This window comes from Ceratotherium simum, chromosome 2, assembly GCF_057802395.1.
Source record: "Ceratotherium simum simum isolate JZ-2026a chromosome 2, ASM5780239v1, whole genome shotgun sequence".
Lineage (NCBI taxonomy): Eukaryota > Metazoa > Chordata > Mammalia > Perissodactyla > Rhinocerotidae > Ceratotherium > Ceratotherium simum.
In genome coordinates, this window is record NC_141901.1 from 26,171,054 (window position 1) to 26,192,648 (window position 21,595).

General features: G+C 40.7%; 1 protein-coding gene across 5 annotated transcripts in view; it reads right to left on the minus strand.

Annotated features, from left to right (window-relative positions):
• HHAT (hedgehog acyltransferase) overlaps positions 1-21,595 on the minus strand; it is a 319,575-nt gene that overhangs the window by 296,881 nt on the left and 1,099 nt on the right. For 2 of the 5 annotated variants that reach the window (XR_015554405.1, XM_087439450.1), the window contains exons 1-2: positions 17,625-18,123; positions 7,395-7,528 (exon numbers count right to left, since the gene is read on the minus strand). Coding sequence is in view for 4 of the 5 variants with exons in the window: in XM_087439450.1 (XP_087295576.1) it covers positions 7,395-7,528; positions 17,625-17,707 (217 nt within the window). In the remaining variant the exon portion in view is untranslated. Of the gene's footprint in view, positions 1-7,394; positions 7,529-17,624; positions 18,126-21,595 lie in introns of those variants that run through there. The other 3 variants (XM_087439462.1, XM_087439456.1, XM_014783326.2) reach the window with 3 other exon arrangements.

A 21,595-nucleotide genomic window follows, 5' to 3' on the forward strand; every position in this document is an offset into this window, starting at 1 on the left:
CATGAAGTTAGAATAAAAAGGAACAGAGCAAACACAAAGGAACATTAAGGAAGGAAATAATAAGGGCAGAAATCAATGAATTGGAGAACAAAAAAAACCATTGAGAAATAGAACAAAGCCAAAAGCTGAAAAGATTAACAAGATCTCTGGCACAACTGATCAAAAAAAAAGCAAAATAGGAGGGAAGGAGGGAGAAGTAGAGAGATGAACAAGGGAGGAAGTTAGGGAGGGAGTGAAGAAGATATAAATAAACAAAATACATAATAAGAAATAAAAGCCAACAACAATTTTTAAAATACGAGTATTATGAGCCACAATATACTAATCAAATTGAAAACCTACATAAAATGCATAGATTCCTAGAAAGCTACAAAAATGTCAAAATAGGTACAAGAAGAAATAGAAAATTTGAATATAAACTGATAGGTAGTAAATTGAAACACTAGACTAAGACTTCCCCTCCCAGATGCTTCTGCAGGTGACCACCTATCACCACTGGTTTCCACTGATGAGAATTCAGTTGTTTTCATTCCAAGAATTGCATTAAACTGATATGAACAACAAAAATACACGGCCCTCTTTTAGGCAGAGGCATTAATTCTTTCAAGGCTACTGCATGGTACAGTGTATCTTTCCTCATGTTAAATGTAAGCAGAGAGACATAAAACATAAAGTGTTTCAACATCTACTGAATCATAAGGCAGGAACTTAATGCAGTAGGTCTAGATTAGCCACAAGAGTGTAGAGCACCAGGGGAGAAGTCACCAAGCATAACAGACCACCACCACCACCCCCAAGTATTTCCACGTGACTTTGAGGTGCTGTATGCTTGGTAGAGTTGGGAGGAAGAAGGAGTGTTCTCTTCAGTCCCTGCTGCGGATTAACCAAGAGATTCCCTTTGACGGAGGCTGTTAAAATCAGTCTGCTGTCCCTAACAGCCTGACAATTCTGCTATTGCTGACGGGAGAGAGCAGTGAATGAGATGCCTGCTCCATGCCCAGAGAAAGCAGCCATGCAGATGCCACCAGTGGTATTTCACTTAACAAATACGTTTTGAGCCTCTAGTATGCTCTAGGCACAATATTTGCTCCGGGAACAAACGTCCCAAAAAAGTTCACAGAAGAGACAGTTTCCCCAGTGACCTACTTCTATAATGAGGGTAAGTAGCACTTTTTCCTGAATTAGAAAGTAAGACATGGGGCCAAGAAGACAACATCACACCAGTTGAACACACTTCGGCAAGGTTAGGTGATCCAGCTTCCATGAGCTGAACTGGCAAAAGCATTAGAGAAAGAAGACGTTTCTTGGAAGTGGCCTGGGAAACACTTTGGCACTGACATTAAAAGGAAAAGCATAGAGGATAAAAGAAGCTTCAGGCTAGGGAGTGGTCAGTAGTAAGTCAAATAGCATGACAGCCTCTGGATCAGTTGAGGTGCAGAAAAGTTTTGTACTATCTACAGAAGGATCCTCTCCCACCCCCATCCCTGCAGCTACCATAACACAGAAAGGAAAACTTTTATTACACCAGAATAAAATTTATATAAATAAATTTATATATTTTCAAAATTTTATATATATTTTATGTTTTACATATTAAATTTTTATATATTTAAAATAAATTTTAAAGTTTAATAATATAATAAACAAAAGGGCTTCCCCTTTAAAGCAAGCTGCTTTAGGAAATTAAATTATCAGTAAATATGAGTGGCAGAATAGAAAAAAATGTTGGGTCTAAAGTTGGACAGACCCAGGTTTAAACCCAATTCCATTATTTATTAGATGTGACCTTGGATAGTTATATTTTTCAGGATCAGTATCCTCATCTGGGTAAAGAAGTATAACACCCATTGGGGTAGAGAGACTCCAAAGATGGCCACTATCCATTCCTCCTCTCCCTGTACATGCATGCTGTTCCAGCCATAAAGAGGTGCAGTCTTTCCTCCCCTGGAATCTAGACTGGCCCTACGATTTGCTTTGACCAACAAATGAGATGGAAGTGATCTCTACAACTTCCCCTGCTAGGCTTTAAGAGATCTGCAGCTGCTGCTTTTGTGTACTTGCAATAGTCCCTCTTGGAACCCAGCTGCCCTGTTATGAGAAGTGAAGGCCATGTGGAGAGCAACATAGAGAGAACCACAGCACTCCAGCTGACAGCCCCCAGCTGAGCTCTCGGCTGACAGCCAGCCACATGAGTGAGCCATCCTGGACGTTTCACCCCCATATGAGCCACCACACGACTGCAGCCCCAGCTAACAACACACAAAGCAGAAGAACTGCCCAGCTGAGTCCAGTCTAGGCTTATTAAAAACAGTCAGAACATGAAAATCAATCAATGTAATCCATCACAACAACAGGCTAAAACAGAAAAATCACATGATCATATCAATGGATGTACAAAAAGCATTTGACAAAATCCAACACCCATTCATGATTAAAAACTCTCAGCAAACTAGAAATAGAAGAGAACTTCCTCAACTAGATCAAGAGCATCTACAAAAAACCTACAGCTAACATCATACTTAATGGTGAGAAACTAGAAGTTTTCCCTCTAAGATTAGGAAAAAGGCAAGAATATCCCTTCTCACCACATCTTTTCAACATCGTACTGGAAGTCCTATCCTAGCTAATGCAGCAAGACGAGAAAAGAAAATGAAAGGTAGATGCTTTAGGAAAGAAGAAACAAAACTGTCTTTGTATGCAGATAACATGATTGTCTATGTAGAACATCCAAAAGAATCAACAAAATAACTCCTCAAACTAATAAGCAGTTATAGCAAAATTGCAAGATACAAGGTTAATCCACAAAATTCACTTTCCCATATATCCACAATGAAAAAGTGGAATTTGAAATTAAAAACACAACACCACTCACATTAGCACCCCCAAAAATGAAATACTTAGGTATAAATCTTTAAAAATATGTATAAGATATACAGGTATACCTCATTTCATTTCGCTTCGCAAATATTGCATTTTTTACAAAACCCTCCACCAACAAAAAGATTATGACTTGCTGAAGGCTTAGATGATGGTTAGCATTTTTTAGCAATAAAGTATTTTTTAATTACGGTATGTGCATTGTTTTTTTTAGACAAAATGCTGTTGCATACTTAATAGACTACAGTATAGTGTAAACATAACTTTTATACGCACTGGGAAACCAAAAAATTTGTGTGACTCGCCTTATTTGCAATATTTGCTTTATTGCAATGGTCTGGAAATGAACTCACAATATCTCCTGTATATGAGGAAAACTACAAAAACTCGGATGAAAGAAATCAAAGAAGAGCTAAATAAATGGAGAGATATTACACGTTCATGGATAGGAAGACTCAGTATTATCAAGATATCAGTTCTTCCCAACTTGATCTATAGATTCATTGCAATCCCAAAAAATCCTGGCAAGCTATTTTGTGGATATCGACAAACTGATTCTAAAGTTTCAGTATGGAGATGCAAAAGATCCAGAGTAACCAACACAATATTGAAGGAGAAGAACAAAGTTGGACCAACACTACCCAACTTCAAGACTTACTGTAAAGCTACATTACTTAAGAGAGTGCAGTATTGGTGAAACAACAGACAATTAGATACATGGAACAGAATAGAGAGCCCAGAAATAGACCATATAAAAATAGTTACCTGATCCTTGACAAAGAAGCAAAGGTAATACAATGGAGAAAAGATAGCCTTTTCAACAAATGATGCTAGAACAACTGGACATCCATATATAAGAAAAATGAATCTAAACATAGACTTTGTAACCTTCACAAAAAATGAATCTAGACATAGACTTTGCACCCTTCACAAAAATTAAATCAAATGGATCATAGATCCAAATATAAAACTTAACACCATAGAACTCCTAGAAGATAACATAAGAGAAAATCTAGATGACCTTGGCTATAGCAATGACTTTTTAGATACAACACCAAAGGCACAATCCATGAAAAAGGAACTGATAAGCTGAACTTATTAAAATTTAAAACTTGTGCTCTGTGAAGACACTGTCAAGACAATGAGAAGACAAGCCACAGACTGGGAGAAAATATTTGGAAAAGACATACTTGATAAGGATGTTATCCAAAATATATAAAGAACTATTAAAACTCAAGAATAAGAGAATGAACAACCCAATTAAAAAATGGGCAAAAGACCTGAACAGTCACCTCACCAAAGAAGATATACAGATGGCAAATAAGCATATGAAAAGACACTCCTCATCATACATCATCAGGGAAATGCAAATTAAAATATCAATGAGATACCACTACACACCTATTAGAGGGGCCAAAATTCAAAACACTGACAACACCAAACGCTGCCAAGGATGTGGAGCAACAGGAACTCTTTCATTGTTGGTGGGAATGCAAAATGGTACAATCACTTTGGAAGACGGTGGTTTCTTAGAAAATAAGCATACTCTTACCATAACAATCCAGCCATCACTCCTTGGTATTTACTCAAAGGAGGTGAAAATTTATGTCCACACAAAAACCTGCACACAAATGTTTATATCATCTTTCTTCATAATTGCCAAAACTTGGAGGCAACCAAGATGTCCCTCAGTAGATGAACGTATGAATAAACTGTGGTACATCCAGACAATGGAATACTATTCATCACTAAAAAGAAATGAACTATCAAGCCATGAAAAGTCATGGAGGAACCATAAATGCGTATTACTAAATGAAAGAAGCCAACCTGAAAATGCTACATACTGTCTGATTCCAACTATATGACATTCTGGAAAGGGCAGAACTATGGAGATGGTAAAAAGATCAGTGGTTGTCAGGAATTTGGGAAAAGGGAGAGTGAATAGGCAGATCACAGAGGATTTTTAGGGCAGTGAAACTATTCTGTATGATACTATAATGATACATACATGTCATTATACATTTCTCAAAGCTCATAGAATGAACAACACCAAGAGTGAACCCTACCTAGACTTTGAGTGATAATTATGTATCAACATAGGCTCATCAATTGTAAAAAATGTACCACTCTGGTGGGGGATGTTAATAGTGGGAGAACCTGTGCATGTGTAGGGGCATGGAGTATATGGGAACTCTCTTTATTTTCTGCTCAATTTTGCTGTGAATCTAAAAAATAGTCTAGTTAAAAGAGAAAAAAAACCCTCACAGAACAGTGAGAAATAATAAATGGTGGTGGTTGTCTTAAATCACAAAGCTTCAGGATGGTTTGTTATGCAGCAATGGATAACTAAGATACCCACGTATGGCAAAGACTGCTGATTAACTGCTAATATCTTTTCTTCCTTTCTTCCTCTATAATAGAACCCTTGAGTGTAGCTGGATAAATGCCCCCCCAGAAGATTACATTTACTAGCTTCCCTCACACTGATGTGGCCACAGGACTAGGTAACTGGCTAACAGTGCATGAACAGATAAGACATAAGCAACTTTCAGGTCATGCTCTGAAAAGAGGAGGGCCTGTCCTCCCCTTCCCTTCCATCCTTCCTGGTGGGAAAAAGTGAACACGACAGCTGGAGCTGGAGCAGCCACCTCACATCATGAGGTGCAACCACATGTTGAGAATGCCAGAGGAACACGGGAGAAGGAGCCAGGGTCTCTGATGCTATCTAGACACCATACCAGCCCTGGACCACAGTTATTTTGAAGGCTGTGTTTCTGCAGCCAAGCATGTCTTCTAAAGATTAAATTAGACAAGGTACATAAAGTACCTAAAACAGTGCCTGAGACAGAAGAGGTCAGCTCGTTCTACATGGGCCCTGAGAGCTCAGAGACTCCAGCAGGCAGATGCAGCTATGAGCAGCCTTGACCAAACAACAGTCCTCACCTACTTTAGATGGTCAGTCTATGCAACAAAGCCCATGGTTTTGAGTGGGACATTTGTAGAATGGGAGAAAAGTCAACCCTGGTGATGCAGACCCAAATCAACTCCTGTGATCTATAAGGAGGTAGATGCTGAGGGCAGAGCACTCTCAACTGTGCTTCCCCAAACCAACCTTTGCCATTTTAAGTGATCACTACTACTTTCAGCATACTCTCCTGCCTTCAAGGTAACGTCCAAACTCCCCAGCCAAATATACAATATGTTTCACAATCTGTCCCTGCTTTTTTTTTTTTTTTTTTTTTTAAAGATTTTATTTATTTATTTTTCCCCAAAGCCCCAGTACATAGTTGTCTGTCATAGCTGCACATCCTTCTAGTTGCTGTATGTGGGACGCGGCCTCAGCATGGCTGGAGGAGTGGTGCCTCGGTGCGCACCCGGGATCCGAACCCGGGCCGCCAGCAGCGGAGCGCACGCACTTAACCACCAAGCCACGGGGCCGGCCCTGTCCCTGCTTTTTGATCTAAGCCCCACTCTTGCCACTCTCCCTTCACACTGCAGTCCTACTGAGTGGTTTGTAGTTCCCAGATCATGCTATGTTTTCTCACATCCCAATAGCATTGCCTACAGACTCATCTCTGTCCACAGATCCTCTGCCCTCTTCTCTACCTGGCTGACTCCTGTTCTTCCTTAAGTCAAGGTTCACCATCACCTCTAGGAAACTGTCCCTGACTACAGAAGATGCCACTCACGGTCCCTCCAAAATTCCTTCTCCCATTCATCCACATTATGGGAAGTTTTAAGCAGCACACGGCCACCAAGCTACAGACGATACCTCCCAGCCTCTCAGCTGTGGCCATGGAACTCGGTGCTGGCCAAGTGGGTGTGCACAGAAGCAACAAGGGTAACTTGCCAAGCTGCCCTTAAAGGAAAGGAGGGTTCCCATCCCCCTTCCTATGGGCTGGAATGTGCACTTGGTGATGATTCCTCTTCAACATGCACACAAAAACACAAAAGACAGCAGAACAAGAAGATGAAAGGAGTCTGGCCCTCCAACACCATGAGCTGCCTCCCTATGTCTGAGAGGAGTGATGGCTAGAGAGAAATTTAAGAGGCTACTGCAAATTATGAATGCATATCCCCTCCATGGCGTTCAGTAGCCATTGAATCAAACTTTCCTACTACAGAAGACCAGCCATGGGATCACCAACAAGATCCAGGATTAGAGTGGAAAACTTCACTGACTCAGGTCATTGATTCGAACTGTCCGAGACGAGAGGAAAGCAAAGTCATCCCAAGCCCATTAGACCATCTTCATGAATCTTCCACCTCTGAGCACTCCTTCCCCTCTTCCTTTATTTTATTTTATTTTATTTTATTTTTTTGTGAGGAAGATCAGCCGTGAGCTAACGTCCGTTGCCAATCCTCCTCTTTTTGCTGAGAAAGATTGGCCCTGGGCCAATCTTCCACGAACCCCAGGCCGTGGAAGCGGAGCGCGCGAACTTAACCACTTGCGCCAGCAGGCCGGCCCCTCCCCCTCTTCCTTTCTTGATAGAAGTTCAGAAAAGTTGGGGCCTTACCTCTGGAGACTTTGTAAACTTCATAGAAAGAGTAGAAGTGGAAGCCAAGTGAAGCAAGCAGGTAAAGAGACAGTTCCCATCGGGGCAGCATTGTTCCTTGTGACAAAGGGTCCCGATGTCCACTCTGAGAGTTTCTAGGAAGAGAAACAGAAATAAAAACATTAAGCCATGGGGGCTGGCCCAGTAGCGGTTAAGCGCACCCGCTCCGCTGCTGCCAGCCCACGTTCAGATCCCAGGTGCGCACAGATACGCCGCTCGTCAGGCCATGCTGTGGTGGTGTCCCATACAAAGTAGAGGAAGATGGGCACGGATGTTAGCCCAGGGCCAATCTTCTTCGGCAAAAAGAGGAGGATTGGCAGTGGATAGCTCAGGGCTGATCTTCCTCACACACACACAAAAAAAAACATTAAGCCATGGACATGACACTAGAGAACAGCATCTTATCACCAGTCAGTTCACTCGTCTCCCAGGGACCCATCACTATTCCAAGATAAAACCCCAGGCACACCACCCACCTGGGTCCAACACACACACACACACGTGTGCGCATTCTGCCTGCCCAGGGTGGGCAGGTCTTTCCCTATGAGCTCCCACAGCCTCCCACCACAGTGTATACTAGACAGTTCTGTCTCCGTTGCCTGACACGACCATCTCCCATGTGGAGTTGACCTTTAGAGAGCAAGGACCATGATCTCTAAGTCCCCAGCACTTAGCACAGGACATGGAATGTAGCAAGAAGGGACTACTAACTGCTCCATGAATAATAAATGGCTTCCAAAGCCTGAACAAAAGAAAAGCACAAATCATCTCCTAACCTTTTCTAAGCTAACAGCCTTAACCCCCTCGTTCTCCCCTTCAAATGTCATCTCATAGTTGTTCATAAGAACCGATTAATAAAAACTCGTCCATCTTCCACCTTCCATGCACTTCTCAAAGGGAAGCTAACGACATAACCAGGGAGCTGCGGCAGATGCTGCTCATTGCCCACCCTGCAATATTCAGTCTCCTTTCTTTCACAGTCATTAAATTTTTATCTGAACGCATGGATGCTGAGCCCAACACTATAGTGTAGACAAGCGTGGACACTTGAATAGTTCTGGCTGTGTCGCTGTGGTCACCCTCTTCCTGCTGGATGGAGTTGGGAAAGGCACCTTGGACCAAGGGGTGAAAGCCACGTGGAAAAACAAGACAGAGGTGCCTCAGTCCCTGACTCCATGTAGCACCTCACCCCCAAATCTGCCCTGGACCACTGACACCTGGACTAGGACATGAAAGAGAAATGCACTTCTAGGTTGTTTAACCTCTGCTAATCCAATCTCTCTGTTATGGTAGCCATGTCTATACTCTAAGTAACAGAGCAGGTGATGGAAAGTCAGGTCTCAAACTTCAATCTGCAAATTAAATGATCAGTTCCCAAGCAACGAAGAGCTAGCTAAATGTAAGCCCTTTTATGGCTCTCATCGCTTCTCAAATATGTCTCATTGTGGATGCCAAATTAAATTAAGAGCAAAAATTTAAGCCCCAAGCAAGCACTTCTAATATGTAACAGTAATGCCAAAAAATCAGAATTCACACATTATCTCATTTTATTTTCACAACAGCCTGGTGAAGCAGGCGGAGCAAGGGAGGTAGGCATTTTACAGGTGACACATGTGAAGCACGTGAGGTCACACAGTCAGAATAACTGAGCCACGGCTCAAATCCTGGTCTTGGGACCAGCGGGCCCCCATCCCTCCTTTCAGTCACAACCAGCCCCATTAATGCCAGTTCACAGAGTTACTTGTCCTTAGAGCCTGGCTCGGAATCTGCCACACACAAACTCCTTTCTTCAGGCTATGAGGAGACAGAGCAGGAAGAGAATAAACTTTGGCTTTCATAAAGTATGAGGTCAGAAGTCAGTGGTCCTCCAACCAGAGAGCCTAAAAGTCAGTTTGGTCTGGTTTTGCATGCAACCTAAGAGATCTGGAAGCAGACACTCATGCTTTCAACCTCAAGCTCTAAGCCCTAGTACTTCAACAATGCTTTCTCAGATTCCCCGACTACTTTTCAGAACCACTTCTAGTTCAAACATTGCTAGTCACACTTTATTTTTAAATACCTGGCATCTCCTCAAATATCTTAAGATTTCTTTCTGGAATTTTGCAGGAATATGGTAGTCTTCCCTCCATGGGAAGTTAACTTTAACCTCTGGCTTTTATGTTTCTCCTCTCAAAGCAAGTCGATATTATATTGGATGACCTCCTCACCCCATTAAGAATCTGTGATCAGCAAAGAGCTGAACTCCTAAAAATGCTACTGAAATTTGAACATAAATAATCTTGGAGATTAAATGAAAGTTCTAGAAGCCTGCTCTTTAGAAGCTTTTCACAGACATTCTCTTCTAGGACAATTCCCCTGCATTAATGATTTAACTGTCAGGGAACTAGAAAATCCTATGTTGTAACATTTCCCTTTTGGATGCTGCTCTGAGCTACATTGTATATGTTTTGCAGACACATACACAAAGATACACAGTAATGAGGAACAACGCAGCAGAGCCCTGTCCTCACATTTAAAATTTGGCAATTGGACCAAACAGCCCCCACCTGACACAGCATGGTGGTGGATTCCACATCAAGCAGCCCTGAGCCGAGTCCAGTCTCTGCCATTTACTGGTGGAGGAACTTGAGTGGGTCACAACCTACCAAGTATGCTTCTTCATAAGGTTGTTGAATGGATTAAATGTAAACTGCTTATCAAGGGCCTGGCACAGAGTAAGCACTCAATAAACATTAGTTATAATCTGTCCAGCAGTACCAGTTGGTGAATTTAATTTATCAGGAGCCTGCCTAGCTAGAGTCCTGGTTTTCTTCCTGAATTGATGAAACCTAACTGACCTTCCATGGGGGGTACCTGCTGCTATGCTTCCCTCTGCAGATCAGCATCCCCAGAGCCCTCTCTAATGTCTCACTTCTCTTCCTCTCCCCACACCCAACCCAACGACACCCCAGACAGCAAACAAACTGGCCTGGGGGCCACCTGCAGAACCTTCTGCCCAGTGTCTCTTCCTCACCACCTCTTTTCTTATCCCGAAAGGAACGACATGCAGTACTCTCACTTTTCTTGTTTCATCACTCACAGTTTCAGGAATGCTACCTCAAAAGGCCACCACCACAGGGACACTCACATATCTTTCTCAATAGATCTTTCTTCTTTACACCTCTGTCTTCAACTCTTCCCCACTTAGCTCGAGAAAATTCCATTCCCCCACTGTTCTTTTCTCTGTTCATTTCAGCTGTGCACCCAGAAAGCCAATCATAGTAGACATGTGTTAAAGGATTTAATGACACTACAGCATCAGAGAAAAGAAAGTAATGCATTTGGGAATATAACTTTTTTTTTTTTGCTGAGGAAGACTCACCCTGAGCTAACATCTGCTGCTAATCTTCCTCTTTTTTTTCTCTTTTTCTTGAGGAAGATCAGCCCTGAGCTAACATCTGTGCCAATCTTCCCCTATTTTGTATGTGGGACGCCAACACAGCATGGCTGGTGAGTGGAGTAGGTCCGCGCCCAGGATCCAAACCTGCAAACCCAGGTCGCCGAAGCAGAGCATGGAACTTGAACCACTCAGCCACGGGGCCATCCCGACTAGAACTTTTCAAAAACGTCCAAACCCATAGGTTCCCAAAAACTCTCACAGAAAATTCTCAAGTTTCTATTTCTCATTCTCTAAATAAGCATGCTCTTCTTTAGGCATAAGCTATCATGATTAAGTCAAAGAGGTCCCTACTCAAATGTGTAAGCAATGCTTCTTTTCCATTTTCATGCATAGATTCGGTCCTGCAGCAACATTATCAGCTAAGTGGGCATCAGTGAGACAGCCTAGAAACTACCACAATTTACAACATGATTTCTACAGGAAACAGCCGATCTATAGCAACACAGCCTTTTTTTTTTTTTTTGTGAGGAAGATCAGCCCTGAGCTAACATCCGTGCTAATCCTCCTCTGGCTCTGAGCTAACATCTATTGCCAATCTTCCTCCTTTTTTTTTTTTTCCCCAAAGCCCCAGTAGATAGCTGTATGTCATAGTTGCACATCCTTCTAGTTGAACACAGCCTATTTTTAAGAGTCTACCTGACCAATCTACTTAAATAAGGTTGTACCATTTGTATGTGAGAGCCAAGGAGGGGTGCTGGGATGGCTAATGGTGAAGATATGTGTCTGAGAATACTTTCATCACCATGGGAATACTGGTCAGGACAGTGAAGAAGGAAAAACTGTGGATAGTTAGGTGAAGGGAGGGTAGGAGCCAAGTGGCAGAGGGACTTAAACATATATGATTACAAGTTTGGATTTGATTTCCTGAAGAAACCTCAGGCTTGTGAGCCAGCGCACTTAATTCTTTGAGTGAAGCTTCAAGAAGAAGCCCCTTGACACTGTGTTGGAGTCTAGAGGAAGAGAGGTCGGCGATTCAGGCCCTCAGTGGGAAATGGAGAGAAAGTGCTAGAACCAAGCAACACAGATGAGGAAAAATTAAGTTGCACCTGGCATCAAACTATTTCAGGAGGCAGTAGGAAAAAAAGAAAATAAAGAACATAAAATAGCAACTCTAAAGCTTTAAGACTATTTCAAAGCTAAATATTATTGATGAAAGTGAGAAATTCAAGGCTAGTGAAGACAAAGAGAAAATGCATTTATTTAATATTAGATGTTGGAAGGAAATCATAGCAGAGGTTTCCCTGGGATCAAAAGGAAAGAAGTCAAGACTGGAGTACAGGGAGCTTTCTCCACCTCCGTATTGGGTATTAAGAGCCCCCCAAGGCTGGATATTTCAGAAAGTATTTATCCGAGAACTACAGAACTCAAGAGGCCCACAGAATAAATCTTAGTCGTAAAATGGCAAAAACTCCTCAGCTAATAGAGCTTTCTCTATACTAAATCGATTTACATTTGCATTTACTTTGTAATTTAACACTCCACCTGCTTTCAAAGATGCCATCTACTCTAATCCTCAGCAGGAGGGCTGCTAGCTCTTTTCCAGGAATCAGAATCCAGCTCAGGGAAAAAAAGCAATCTGCCCAAAGACCTAGAGAAGCCAGGGATGGAACAGAACCCAGAACCCCAGTTCCCAACTCCCACTCTCTTTCAGGCAGAAATCCTGTTCCTTAATCTTGACAGAAAAGCATAGCTCCCTGTGCCAAAGCTTGAAATGTGCATAAACATAAGTTCTGTAAGATCCTTTTCCCATAGCAATTTCCAATGTCATTTCAAAAGTACTTTATCTTTGATGCATGCAACAAATGGATTCCAACACTTCCATTTTTCTTTTTTTCTGCTCCTCAGTCTTGACACCTAGCACTAAATGGGCTATAATCAAATACCCACAGGCACTAAAGGACTTTAAAGTGGCATTCTCAGCATTAAGCTAACAGCCCTTCAGTATTAGCACCACCGTTGTCACTTCTAGCAACTACCTGTTGCTCAGTGTCCTAACCTGAAATTTCCCCCTACTGAGTTTTCTTACAGTTTAGTAACAGCTGTACTATAATAAGTACTATCTACAGATTACCTATGCTGAGAAAGCACTTTTCAAGTGTTATCTCACTTAATCTTCACAAGGACTCTTTGGGGTTATTTCTCCTGGTATCCTCATTTAACACAACAGAAAACCAAGGCTCAGAAAGGTCAAGAAACCTGCCCAAAATCAGCTAGTAAGCAGTGGCACTTAGATTCATCCCCACCAAGTCTAATTTCAGAGCCTTCCCTCAGCCACTTCCCTATTCTGACCGAGTGCACCGGATTCTTTTTTTTTTTTAATTCTGAAATCTATGATGAAATCAATCCATCAGGTAAGCTAGAAGGAAATATAAGCTATAGAAATGCAAATTAATTTTTTAAAGTTATGTGTAATTTAGATACGCCCTAGGAAGAAAATCTGAAAATCAACTGGATGTAATCGAAATACACATGAAACATCTAACTCATACATTCCTTAAAAGATTTACTGAAGAAGGCAAACTAACCCAAACCAATTTACCTCAAATATAGGAGGAGAAAGTCAGCAGTAACATAGAGATCAGGGCTGACTAAAATTGAAATCGTTCTAAATTTAGGAACAAATGAGCACTCTGGAAACCACAAGGTAATAAAAGAGAAAGGAGCACATGCCCACTGAAATGACTGTGGCTTTGAGGAAATTGAAATAGTAGGGCAATATTCTAGCACATTCAGAAAAATTGACATGAGACTTTTGCTCTTTTCCAGGGTCCAATGTGATGAAACAGAAACCTATTTTGCAGAATATAAGTTACATGACATTCACCAGGAAACCCAAATGCAGACTCATCGCATCTGCTCACATCACAGTTTTCTCCAAACTCTTCTTAAGAGTCTTACAAAGAGTCTTAATTCTTCTCCCCACCTAAGACTAAGAGGAAACACTTCTCCAAACCCAGAAAGCCTTCACCAACACAGAGGAAATGACCAGATAGATTGCAGGCGGTCTGCTGGACTGGCAAAAAGTCTAACCACAGAATATTTTAAAATACGTACTACTTCCAAATATGCACCAAAATATTATGTATCAGTTATGTGTTGCTGCATAATAAACCATCCCAACACCCAGTGGCTTAAAACAACAAAGATCTTTTTTTTTTTTTGGTGAGGAAGATTGGCTGTGAGCTCATCTGTTGCCTATCTTCCTCTATTTTGTATGTGAGACGCCTCCACAGCATGGCTTGATGAACAGTGTGTAGGTCCGCACCCAGGATGCGAACCTGCAAACCCTGGGCTGCCCAAGTGGAGCACACGAACTTCACCACTATGCCACTGGGCTGGTGCCAACAAAGATCTATTCTTTCTCATGATTCTGCGGGACAGCAATCTGTGCGATTCTGCTGCTGCTCTCACCTGGCATCACTCATATGACTAAGTCACCACACAGCTCAACAAGGGCTGGAGGCGCCAAGACGACCTCAGCACACATCCCGCATTTGGTGCTAGCTGTCAGCTAGGTGCCTTGCTTCTCCTCCCTGTGGCCACTTATCCTACAGCAGGTTAGACCTTTCACGCCACAGTGGCCTCAGGGTTTCAAAAGAACAAAGGTGGGCTGATCCCGTGGCTTAGTGGTTAAGTGCGCGCGCTCCGCTGCTGGCGGCCGGGGTTCGGATCCCGGGCGCCCACCAACGCACCGCTTGTCTGGCCATGCTGAGGCCGCGTCCCACATACAGCAACTAGAAGGATATACAACTATCTACTGGGACTTTGGGGTAAAAATAAATAAATAAATAAAATTATTAAAAAGAACAAAGGCAAGAGATGCAAGGTCTCTTAAGAACCAGGCTCCAGAATTCACAGAACATTTTACGGTCAAAGCAAGTCAAAACGCCAGCCCAGATTCAAGGGGGAGGAGAGAATAGACTCAATCTCTTTGTGGGAGGAGTAGTAATGGCACCTTAAAAGGGGGCGGGGACATGGCCTACCACACCAGTATGTGAGAGTTCCTAATAAATAAAATCTGGAAAGTTAATGGAAAAACTACATTTCACAATGGATCTTTATTACACAAAATGTCACAAAGGTTGTTTTATATATATATATATATATATATATATATACACATGTAAATTGTATATATACACTATATATATAAATAATATGAAAAAAATAATGTTCCAAAATCAGAATTCTAAATTCATTAGGGACTTTATTGTCATCTGGTCTAATCTTCAGCCAGTTTGCTTATTCCTTTTACGCTAACCTACCTGATCATTTCTATCACAAGGCAAGGAAACTCTGTTTCTAAGCAGTTCTGATTGTTATCCTGTTTTTTTCTTAAACTAAATCAATATCTACCCCTCTATTTCTAAAAAAACTTCTGCCACTAGTCCTATCGTACCTTCTGGAACCAAAAGGCATGAAGGTAGGATAACGTGATGGTTTAGAAGATGGCTCTCAAGTCAGAATGCCAAAGTTTGAATCCCAGCTTTGCTACTTTCTAGCTGTGTGCCCTAGGATAAGTTGCATAACCTCTCTGTGCCTCAATTTCCTTATCTGTAAAGCAGGGATAATAACAACTCTCAGAGAGTTGCTGTGAGGATTAAAGGAGTTTACAAAGTGATAAAACAGTGTCAACATGGTAAGCGCTGAAATGCTTATTCTTGTTGTTTTTAATGTTATTGCTATTATTATTAAGAATACTAAAAGGCTTAATTATTCATTCCAATAATACTCCTTCAAACAGTTAAAGATAATTCATGCCACCCACTCCATCCCAAGCCCTCTTCCAGGACAAACATCCACGATTCCTTCAACCATTTCTTCAATAGCTTGGTTCCCCAACCCTTTAAATTCTGCTGTCAGTTGTTTCTTTACAGCATAGGTGCCTAGAGCCAAACCCAAAACTCCAGATGTGGCCGAGTGAGAGTAGGGCAAAACCATCACTTATCTTCTTTCAAATAGAAATATCCTTCAAATAATGAAATCTTAGACCCATTTCCTCATTCAACAAATAATAATGAGCTACTGAGAATCGGGAACTGCACTATTTGTGAAGACAAAATATGAAGATCCCATCTGTAAGATCCCCCAAATATAGCTCCCCAGAGATGTCCATGTCCTAATCCCCGGAACTTTTAAATGTATCACCTTACATGGCAAAGGGACTTTGCAGATGTGATAGAGTTAAAGACCTTAAGATGTGAACACAATCCCTGATTATCCATGTGGGCCCATTATAATCACAAGGGACCCTCTAAGAGGGAAGGAGAGTCAGCGACAGAGAGGAGATATGGTGATGGAGGCAGAGGTTAGAGTGATGTGCTTTGAAGATGGAGGAAGGGGCCACAAACAAAGGAATGTAGGAGGCATCAAACAGCACCAACCAAAAAGACATCTCCCTGAGCCTCCAGTGGGAAAGCAGCCCTGCCAACCCATTTTAAATTTCCGACCTCCAAAACTGTAAGATAATAAATTTGTGTTCTGTAAGCCACTAAGTTTGTGCTAATTTGTTACAGAAGCAATTGGAAACTAACATGCCATCCTGTCCTCAATTAGTTCATGGCCCAGTGGGAGGAAAGTACCTAACTAAAAGGATTTATGTAAATCATCAGAATATTTTAATCTAATTGTTATAAACTTTAAAAACTTACATGGCAAGAAAATTAAATCTGAAAACAAAATTTTGCATTCAGTTCCCACCTTGCCATTTTTTAGCTTCCATCCCACGCTGATATCAATCTTGATATCAAACATCACTCTAAGTCTTTTATACGAACAGCCCTTAAGGCAGATCTCTGCTGGGAAGGATTGGCAAAAAGGAGTCAATTTTATAAGTCCCTCAATTCAAAAAGCTACTGAGGTGATGATATATTCTTTCCCCTGAAAATTCTCAACCTATTTGAAGTCTCTTTAATCATCAAGAATCATGTCTACCACATTTTACACTCCCCAGATTAGGGACATCTGAATGAACCAAATTTTTTATAATATAATCTTTTAAGTAAACTTTGTATTAAAATATACTTAAAGAATTAAAGGCTTTCAAAAAGCAGACTCACTCCAATAATTGCAACTCAGATAAAAAAATTGAATGTCTCAGAAGCCCTTCTGTCCTTTCTTATAACTCCACTAAAGGTGACCACTAGCCTAATTTCTATCACCATAATTTAGTTTTGCCTTTTTTAAAACTCCATATAAATGAAATCACATAGCACTTGCTCTGTTGTGTCTACCTTCTTTTGGCTCAGTTTTATGTTTGTGAGGCTCATCCATGTTGTGCATGAGGCAAGAATCTGTTGAGTATTCTATTACTGTAGAATACTCTACAACAATAATTCTCATTATTGTTTCCATTTGTATGTCATGTTTCAAATTGTATTCCATTGTATAAACAGTTTATTTATCCATTCTACTATTGAGGAAGATGTGGGTTGTTTCCAACTTGGGGCTATTATGAATAATACTGCTTGGCATATTCTTTTACCTGTCAGTGCACATAGGTATGCCTTACTGTTGAGTATCTATCTAAGAATGAAGTAGCTGGTTATAGGGATGTGTATGTCCAGCTTTAGCAAATGATACCCCAAAACAATTTCCAAAACAGTTATGTACTAATTTTCATACCCATCAGCAATGTGAGAGTTCCAGTTTGTCCATATCCTAACCAGTACTTAGCAATGACAGTCTTTTTAATTTTAGCCACTCTAATGAGTATACAGTGATATCCCAATGTAGCTTTAATTTGCACTTACCTAATTACTGGTGAGTTTGACCACATTTTCATATGTTTATTGGGAATTTGGAGATCCTCTTTTATAAAGTGATTCTTCTCCATTTTTCTATTGGGCTGTCCATCTTTTTCTTATGATTTGTAGAAGGTCTTTCTACATTCTGGGTATGAGTTCTTTATTAGATATATGAATTACAAATACCTTTACCCATTCTGTAGCTTGCCTTTTCACTCTCTTTATGGAATCTTTAGATGAACAGAAGTTCTTACCAAGATTTTCCTTTATAATTAGTGCTTTTTGTGTCTTATTAAATAAGCCATTGACTGTACCTAGGTCATAAAGATATTTGACTCTGCTTTCTTCCAGAAGCTTTATTGTTTTAGTTTTCACACTCAGGTGTACGATGTATCTCGATTAATTTTTGTATATGGCATGAGGTAGATGATCAAGGATCACTTCGTCCAAGGATGTGGAGAAAAGGGAACCCTCATACACCGCTGGTGGGAATGCAAACTGGTGCAGCCACTATGGAAAAAAGTATGGAGATGTCTCAAAAAAATTAAAAATAGAAATACCACACAATCCAACTATCCCACTACTGGGTATTTATCCAAAGAACTTGAAATCAACAATTCGAAGAGACTTATGCACCCCTATGTTTACTGCAGCATTATTCACAATAGCTGAGACGTGGAAGCAACCCAAGTGCCCAACGACTGATGAATGGATAAAGAAGATGTGGTGTATATATACATCAGAATACTACTCAGCCATAAAAAAAGACAAAAAAAAAATCATCCCATTTGCAACAACATGGATGGACCTTGAGGATATTATGTTAAGCAAAATAAGCCAGACCGAGAAAGACAAACACTGCATGATTTCACTCATACGTGGAAGATAAACACACAACAAGAACAGATTAGTGGTTACCAGAGAGGAAAGGGGTTGGGGGGGTGGGCATAAGGGGTAAAGGGACACATATATATGGTGACAGATAAAAATTAGACTCTTGGTGGTGAGCACAATGCAGTCTATACAGAAACTGATAAATAATAATGTACACCTGAAATTTCACAATGTTATAAACCATTATGACCTCAATAAAATAATTAAAAAAAAAAAAGATTCTCTTTGTCAATATGGATACCCATCATTTACTGAAAATGCTACCCTTTCTCCACTGCACTGCAGTGTCACCTCTGTCATAAATCATGAGACCATATGTGTGAGCCTGGTTATGGATTCTCTACTCAGTTCCATGGTCTCTCTAGCATTGTGTCAATACCATGCTGATATACTACATATTGCTCTTGTAGCTGAAGTTATCCAACTTTGCTCTTTTTCTTAGATTGTCCAGAATTTCCAAACAAATTTTAAAATTGTCTTTAAAAATTAAAATTATCAACTCCTATTTTTGAAAAAATCTGCTGAGATTTTGATTGGGATTGTACTGAATCTATAGATTTATTTGCAGAGCAATGACATACCCTCCATTATTTTATTTATTCATTTATTTTTTCCCCTAAAGCCCCAGTAGATAGTTGTATGTCATAGCTGCACATCCTTCTAGTTGCTGTATGTGGGACACGGCCTCAGCATGGCCGGAGAAGCGGTGCGTCAGTGCGTGCCTGGGGTCCGAACCCGGGCCGCCAGCAGCGGACCACGCGCACCTAACCGCTAAGCCACGGGGCCGGCCCCCCTCCATTATTTTAAATCTTTAAATCTCTCAATAATGTTTTAGCTTGCAAAAAGTTTTCATCATGAATGGGTGTTGAATTTTATCAAATATTTTTTCTCCTTTACTCTGTGTATGTGGTTAAATTACATTGATTTTCTAACATTAGACAAAGTTTACATTTACAATTTGGTATTGGCTTACTATCATTTTTATAGATTATTAGATTTGATTTACCAATACCTTGTTTTAAGACTTTGGTATCTTTTTTTGTGAGAGTTTGGCCTATAATTTTCTTGTACTGTCCTTACCTAGATGCAGTAACAAGGTTATGATGGCCTCATAAAAGCAGCAAGGTGTTCCTTTTTCATTTTTTTAAATGTTTGGAACATTTGACTAATGAAGCCATCTGGTCCTGGAAATTTTGCTATGGAAAGATTTTTAATTACATATTTAATTTCTTTAATAAGATATAAGACTATTCAGATTTTCTAGTTCTTATGACTTACGTAAGGCATTTTATTTGAAAAATTCATCTATTTCATCTGAATTTTCAAATGTATTACCATAAAATTGTTCATAATAACATCCTAAGATCTTTTAAATGTCTGTGAGATGTATACTGATAACTCCTTTTTCTTCCCTGACACTGGTAATACCATACACCATTAAGGTTCATTTCCACTCTCAAGGAAAAAAAGAAGGCTGTCAGGCACTATATGACACACATCCACTATCATAGGAAAATTCTCCAGCAGAACTGCCCACAGAAGGAGCAGATAGACTATGTGAACAATCCAGCAATTCCCTCTCAACAGCTCTTGTCACCACAAGCAACTGTGAACCCGAGCAAAAGGAGACACTAACTGAAGGAGAAAGAAACAGCTACTAGTAATGCTCTAGGGCGGCCAGCAAGAACTCCGAAGACAAATAACCACCAAGCAGGGCTTGTAACCTGGGATACCCAACTCTCCCTCCACAAGTGTCCATAGGTACAATTCAAGGGCCCATGAACTTAAAATTTTTTTCTCATACATGTTTATTTTCATGAACCTCTAACTGAAACTCAGGATTTCATCTGATTATAAACGTGGACAAAAAACCATACTAGTAAGACCAATTCCAGTGACTTTGTCACCAATAAGAATCACAGATACTTTCATACCACCATGCAGCCCTTGCAAATACTGCAAAATATCATTTACATGGGCATCACTACTTTGAAATTATGAGTTATTTGATAACAGCACTGAATTTTGTTACTTGATGTATTAATAAACACATAAAATACTCTCATAAATTTGGGTTTTTTACACTATTTTGATAACTTTGTTTCAATATAATTTTAACCCTATGTGTTTTTTTAATGCTTTTTTAAAAACTGGCTTCCCCAGACTCGAAAGAGGTCCATGGCACAAAGAAAAGGTAAAGAGGGGCTGGCCCATGGCCTAGTGGTTAAGTTCTGTGCACGCCGCTTAGGTAGCCGGGTTCAGTTCCCAGGCAGACTTAACACAACTTGGTGGCCATGCTGTGGCTGCGACCCACCTACAAAACAGGATGATTGACACAGGTGTTAGCTCAGGGCGAATCTTCCTCAGCAAAAAAGAAAAAGAAAAAGAAAACGTAAAGAACCCCCTACAAGGAATCCAGGATTTCACCCAAGCCAGGGGACTCCAATGCAACCATGAAGGGGCACTTGCCCCTGGGCCAGGCCCTGAGCTGGGAGCAGAAGACACACAAGGCCTGAGCCACTAGTTCCTGATGTTACCTACAGAGTTCCCACCAACATGTAGCCACCCACAAAAATGACTGCTCTCTCCAGAGACTGGGCTTTCACTCTACTTTAGTCTACATAACCAACTTCCCAAGGAGAGGGCAAAGTATACAGGAGACAAAGCACAGGCTTTGATCCAGAAAGAAGAGTGTAAAACCGACCCCAACATGTACTAGTGTGTTGCTTTGGCATCTCCTTTCTTTGCTGCAAAAAGGGATAACCCTACCTATCCTTCCCAGTTATTGTAAGGTTTAGAAATAATGGATTTAACGGATTTACCCGACAAGCACATAGTTCCCGTTAAGTTAAAATTGGTCGAATCTTTCAGGTCAGAACTGACTGTTCTTATACAGCACTTAATCACAGTTAGGGACTGCCACCGAGCAAGGAGGGAGAAAAACTATAGGGAACATAGAACACGAAGAATGGAAGAAAAAAAATCATATTTATTCTTCGAATTCGAGTATAAAAACCAGCACCTCCTCAGCGAAGGCTTCCCTCTCCTCTCCTCGTGTTCCCATAGCACTTAATCACAATGAA